The 6924-nt window shown below is 35.1% G+C and overlaps 1 protein-coding gene across 1 annotated transcript; it reads right to left on the minus strand.

Moving 5' to 3' along the window:
* Positions 1-4955: 4955 nt before the first annotated feature.
* On the minus strand, positions 4956-5899 carry LOC143546081 (uncharacterized). Its single transcript, XM_077037826.1, has 2 exons — positions 5508-5899; positions 4956-5466 (listed from the first exon to the last, which is right to left on the minus strand). Exons 1-2 carry the CDS (start codon positions 5897-5899, stop codon positions 4956-4958), a joined length of 903 nt encoding a protein of 300 aa, XP_076893941.1.
* Positions 5900-6924: the final 1025 nt, after the last annotated feature.

The following is a 6924-nucleotide window of genomic DNA, read 5'->3' on the forward strand; positions in this document are numbered from 1 at the left end:
CACGTGAGACGCATGTGAGGGCATTTTTGTCTTTTCGTCTACCCTGCAACTTCATCATCATCATCATCATCATCATCATCATCTTCTTCTTCATTTTTTGCATATCTCAATCAAAACCCTAAAATCATCTTTAATATGTCAAAATCAAATTACAGTCTCCAACCTCCCGTCACCGTCTTCCCCACTCAACTGCCGCCACCGTCTCCCAGCTCCAACGACGTCACCGTTGGGACTGGGTGCCGGAGGTGGTTTCTTTCCATTTCACATGGGACTGGGTGGGTGATTGCTTTGCTATCACTTTCATGGTGGTAGCCCTCTTTCCATTTCACATGTAGACAATAATCCTCTTCAAGTCAAATCCATTCAAACCAATAAACAAACGCGTCCGGATTGATTCTTTGATTATTCAATTCAGGATTCCAACTACAAGCTACCCACGTTCTTTCGTCTCTTCTTCCACAAATTAAATAACCATAAAAATCCCACCTTTAAGCTGGGTTATCATTTTCTTGTACTCAATTCCACCAAAACCCCATCTGGGTATCTCAATTTCGATCCAAAAATGGGCGTTTGCATCAGCAAAAGCAAGAGTCATTCAAGACCTGATGTGGGTGTTGCTTACAATCACAGATCCGATGAGCCAAACATAGTTTACACCAAATCTCCAGCTCCGGCCGACCAAATTCCGGCCAAGAAACCACCTCCGGCACCCAGTCCCAACGGTGGCGTCCTTGGAGCTGGGAGACGGTGGCGGCAGTTGAGTGGGGAAGACGGTGACGGGAGGTTGGAGACTGTAATTTGATTTTGACATATTAAAGATGATTTTAGGGTTTTGATTGAGATATGCAAAAAATGAAGAAGAAGAAGAAGATGATGATGATGAAGTTGCAGGGTAGACGAAAAGACAAAAATGCCCTCACATGCGTCTCACGTGAGGGCATTTAACTGACTTTTTCTAACCCAGTTAGCGTAAAGGACAAAACTTGTAGGAAAAAAAAGTTTAAAGTACACCGCCTGCAAGGAAACTTAACAAAGGACACGAACCGTAATTCGACTTATTTTAAAGGACAAAATTTGTAATTCTGTCAAACTCAAAAATTCTAACAAGTTTATCGCAACTTTAATTTTACACAAGTTTCCTGCAACATACCGACACAAAAAAGTGTTGTCGCAAACGTAAATTCTTTTTCTGACTAATTACCGACAATTATGTTAATTATTAAACTTCAGAACAAAAAGTCAAAATATAAATAAAGTAGGGGTCTACAAGAAACCAGAAAATCGATTTAAATCTGAAGAAACTGAAAATTCAAATTGAAAAGCCCAAACCGAAACAAAAGCTGAGGTTTTTGTTTTATGTTTTTGTAAAAACCAAACTAAACCAAATTTCTAAATTTTTATTTGTTATATTAAGTAATTTATAAGAATTTAAAAAATATGTAGCTTAAATACTTTGGTCCAAATGTATAATCATCAATTAGTTAATAATTAACAAAATTGTTTATACCCAAATCATTATTTTCGGCCAACTTTTTTTTCGAACTAAAATTTTCAAGCTCAACTGACAAAACCGAGAAAAACGAAACCAAACCGAAACTACAACGGAAAAAAAAAACTAAACCGAATTGTTCAAAAATCCAAAAACCAAAGTTTCGTTTTTTGATTGGGTTTTACCCCAAAAACGCACCGAACCGCACCCCTTGATAATTAAGTATCATGATTTTGTAGCTAGATGGTAGGAACGCAGGCATATTTTGCTACATGTTTGTGACAACTTTGGAAAAAGGTATTAAAATACACTGTTGTGGCAAAACTGTTGCAAAAGTTGCAAAGTTTGCTACGAGTTTTCGTCACTCTATATTATTTATTGAATATAACATTAATAAAAATGAAACCACACTTTGGTTGCAAAATTGCCGATAGGTAAATTTGCGACGGTGTTTTTTCCCACGTGACGATATGGTTGGAAACTTGTTGCAATGATATATTTGCCACAATTTTGCTACAAAAATGGGTGCGTTTGTTTCACATAATTCATGGGAATTCAAAGGAATTGGAATTAAAATCCCATGACATGACGTGTTCGTTTCGTTGGAATTGCGTTTGTTTCACATAATTCGTGAGAATTCAAAGATATTGGAATTAAAATCCCATGACATGACGTATTCGTTTCGTTGGAATTGGAAAACTTAATTTCATTTTGGTTTGTTAGGTTGTCAAGGAATTGGAATTGGAATTCAATTCTTTCAAATTCTTTCAAATAAAGAGATTCTAAACCCTTCCAAATTGTGTAGGATTTCAAGTGAATTCGTTGGAATCTTTTCTCAAGTTTTTTTTTAACGAGAACAACAAATAAAACATTTTAGTTTTTATATATATTTTTTTTGTTTTCGATTTTTATTTTGAGTTCTAAATTTTTTATTATTTTTTTTATTAGAAGCTAATAAATAGGCCATCACTACGAAAATTGTTCTTGATCATGAATAAAAAGACAAACCAAGAACTAGTTTGAAGCCTTGATTCAGATGTAAATCATTGAAGACGACGGGTTCTAGCTAAGGATAAGAAACAAGAATAACCTATCAAAGCCTGAATCTAAGTTCATATACAACTTTGATCACACTACTCATATACAAACTTTTTTCATAATAGTTAAAGTTATTCATCACACAAACCTTAACGATAGTATACTCATAGGGATTGACGAGCTTTATATATTAGGTGACATAGTAGGTTGTAGATTGCATGTTAAATGTTCTTATACCTTTGTGTGCATATACATGTAAAGATATATATTGTTGGCTTGTTGCAGTCTTCAAAGAATTTATACCGGCATGTGACATCAAGGATGTAAGTTTTTAAAATAATAATATTATTACTACTAGCTTTTAAACCCATATATTACACGGGATTTGTCAAATGATAAAAATTAATAAAGTTCGTTATTTGAAATAAAGACACAAAATTAAATTAAAAAAATAATGCAATATATAGTACAAACAATAAAAAGTCTAGAATCTTAATTTTACAAATCAGAGAAAATTTTTTTATATATAACATTTGTAGTTTTATCACAATTATATACTATTTAGTATTATTAGGACTATAAACATAATCAACATTTTTTATTTTATGTTTTTACTTTGTATCTTTATTTTGTTTGTTTCAAATAATTAATTTATTAATTTAAACATTGACAAATCTCGTGTATGACACTAAGTTCTAGAGCTAGATGAAATAAACAATTGATAAAATAAATTTATTTAGGTTTATATTCATAGCCTAATTTTCCTCCTAATTCTCTAAGTTATAACCATTTTGGCAAAATGGTTTTACCCATAATCCATGGATAGCTAGGATGAATGAGGTGAGAGATTAAAAAATTAGGAAAGAAATTTAGGCTAGGATTAAATATGGTTAGGACACTTAAGCATTAGTATTTTGTTTATTATAAGAGTAAGATTTAGAAAATGGTTAAAAATACATCAAGGTGAAAGAGATACATCATCAACAAGATGATTATACACTAATAATAAGTGACCCCCAAACAATGACGGAGATTTTAAAAACCATTATTGTCACGCCATACATTAGTGACACACTACCAATCTTAGTGATTTTCAAGGCCAGACAATAGTGCATGTTTGCACCGAGGGCACAACCCGCCGTGCCAATAAGTTGTAAAAAAATTGAACTCTGCTACTTTTAGACTTTAGTTAAACACTAGATTTATGTTCATGCGCACGTAGTTATAGGTGGCACACGTAATTATACAATTATGAACATGTCAATTTTGATGATTTTATATATTTTATCGATCATACATATAAATGCCCATCATCTTGTATAATGTATACGATTATAAGTGATGATAGTTGCTTGTCTTCTAGTATTTTCTACATCATTATTTTATTACTATCGTCATCCTTAATTTATGCGCTTGGAAAAAAAAACCGAAAAAGAAAAGGATGCTTATATACTAGCTTTAGAAGAGAATATTAGGTATTTGTTTGCAAATCTTAGGACAGAAGGAGATTTAGATCAAGTGGAACCTTTTCACTTTGGTCCAAAGTGGTTGTATGGTGGAATCCTACTGGACTTGGTTAAAGCAAGTAATGTCTTTGTCTGAATGGTTATGGCTAAGTTGGAATCTTTGTACATATCTGTACTTCATTCATGCTGTTGCTGTCAAGATTCCCATAGAACGACTGGGTGGAACTGAAATAGCGCCGGGGGAGCGATTTACAAGTTTGGTACTTGAATCCTACAAAAAAGACACCTTTAATCTAGCCACACAGAGAATCAGAGGTTGCCGCTGTGACCAGCCTCTAACGTAAGAATGAGCATATGAGGCAAGGCTAAAGGAATGATCAATTAAAGTATGTGCTTGTTAGAAAGAATTGAATGCGAGTCTCTATTGAGGAGGGTTGCTTCTACAACAATAGTCCGAGGGATAATTGTTTTATCCAGTGACCCGAAATAAGGCAAGGCCATCATTCTTATAGCATCTTGTGCATTTAATGCCATAACGGGTTTTCGTTGTGGATACCATACATTTGGTTGACTTGATCCTCCTTGTTTCATCCGGGGCTTTTTCCTGACTTGGGCATCCCTAGCTTTCCTCTTATTGTTGGACTTAATTGCATGGATCGAGCAACACGAACAACACCGATATTTTGTGAGAACTTCTCACGACTCTTTCAATATTATTAAGAACGAAAACCACACAAAATACAATAACCCTAAACTATCTGTTTATACTAAAACCTTAACTTGCTCACCAAGAAACCTAATTAGACTCAAACTAGGAAACCAAATAAATAAATAAAAATAACTAATCTTATTCCTAATTAATAAAACTATACCAACTCAAACTAAAACTCTTTAAACTTTAAACATTTATCAAGATTAATCATTCATTCACCCCCTTAATCTTGATATGGATTTGTTACTCTTCAAAATAGTGTTGGATCTAAATCTTCACAAACCAAATTAGTAGCTTCTTCTTTCGGTTTTGGTCCGGGACACTCATATGCAAAATGACCATATTCAAGACAATTATAGCATCTGATATGAGCTTTACCTCGACCCATACCTTTATCCTTTTGATTTTCGTTGGGTTGGAACCAACCACCTTTACCTCGTCCAACGCCACGTCCTCTACCTCGACCACGTCCATGGTCGCTTTTCCCTCGTCCACAACATTCACAAACATCCTCTTCTTTCTTCGAACTTTCCTGCCCATCAGTTTTAGTAAGCAACAACTTACTTTGTCCGCTATCACCCATCTCATCTTGCTCCCTGATTCGTTCCTCATAGGCCGTTAACCTACCTATTGCTTCTTTGAATGGCATGGTGTCCAAATCTGAATATTGCTCAATATGAGCAACAATCTGAAGGTACTTCTTTGGCACCGAATCTATCAGCTTTCGCACTAACACTTCATCTTCGAGAGTTGAACCAAGACTAGTAAATCTTGAAACAAATCCGCTTAACTTTCCGCAAACTCTTCAATCGTATTTGTCTCCTTCATTCGTAGTTGCTCAAATTCTCTTCTTAAACTCGCTAAACGTGCTCTTTGGACCCTGTCGGCACCAAGAAACCTTACACGTAAAGCTTCCCATATGTCTTTCGCACTCCGGTTCCTAGCAACTTGAAGGAGTATATCCACTGGTAAAGCTTGATAGATAATCGCCCTTGCAATCTTGTTCTTCTTTTCATCAATGGCTTCATCGTTTACTGACTTAATTGTCTCCCACAACCCTTGTGCATCCAAAACTGGCTCCATTAGAATTGTCCAAGTGTTGTAGTTCGTTGTTGTCAATCTTGGTACTTGAAACGAGGCGGTGTTGTTTTCTTGAACCGGGCCATTCCCTGCATTGTTTGGATTATTAGCCATTCTTTTCTTCGAATCTTCTTAACGTCACACAGATCGCCCTCTTTGATCGCTCACACAGATACGATCACAGCGAATCACACAGATTTACAGTGCTTCTTCTTTCAACGAATCACACAGATTAACGTTGTCTTTTTTTTCAACGAATCACACTGATTAACGCTGATTCTTCTTCTTGATCGTTTACACAGATATGATCGCCTTCGTCTTCTTGATCGTTCACACAGATACGATCGTCTTCTTCACTGTTTGATTGCTACACTATTGCAATCCGTCTTCTCAGGCGGGTTCGATCTTCTTCCTTGTTGCTCAAGTCTTCAGGTCGGTTGCTTGACACTTCTGCTTGCTTAGCAGAATAATTAATTCACAACATGCTTTGTTTACTTCTAATTTCTCGATCAAATTTGTGGCTAGGAAAGTTTCCTTTTAAAACTAATTATTTCACCATAATTTCTTCCTTCTCGAATTCAGTAGTACATAGAGAGGTGCTACTTTTTTTTATTAATTCACCACCTCTCCTAATTGCAAACTCCTTGCAATTTATTTTACCTACTTGATTCTTGAATTAATTCCATCGACGCTTGCTTCCTTTGTTTGACAATTCCAGCCGAAAAATATTAGAGGTGCCAATTTGCTTGATTTCTTTCTTTGATCAAATTAGCACGCCCCTCTTATGGATGCCTGCAAATATTCAACGTCTTCACAAGTCTCTTTAAACTCCCGCTCTGATACCAATTGTTGGACTTAATTGCATGGATCGAGCAATACGAACAACACCGATATTTTGTGAGAACTCCTCACGACTATTTCAATATCATTAAGAACGAAAACCACACAAAATACAATAACCCTAAACCATCTATTTATACTAAAACCTTAACTTGCTCACCAAGAAACCTAATTAGACTCAAACCAGGAAACCAAATAAATAAATAAAAAAAACCAATCTTATTCCTAATTAATAAAACTATACCGACTCAACTAAAACTCTTTAAACTTTAAACCTTTATCAAGATTAATCATTCACT

This window comes from Bidens hawaiensis, unplaced genomic scaffold, assembly GCF_021521415.1.
Source record: "Bidens hawaiensis isolate Kalapana, Puna unplaced genomic scaffold, B.hawaiensis_p1.1 tig00000904_1, whole genome shotgun sequence".
Lineage (NCBI taxonomy): Eukaryota > Viridiplantae > Streptophyta > Magnoliopsida > Asterales > Asteraceae > Bidens > Bidens hawaiensis.

Coding starts and splice junctions, on each gene's coding strand:
- LOC143546081 (XM_077037826.1), bottom strand. CDS start 5,899: ATGGCTAATAATCCAAACAATGCAGGGAATGGCCCGGTTCAAGAAAAC. Junction 5,467..5,507: donor GAGACAAATACGATTGAAGA/GTTTGCGGAAAG, acceptor AAGATTTACTAG/TCTTGGTTCAACTCTCGAAG.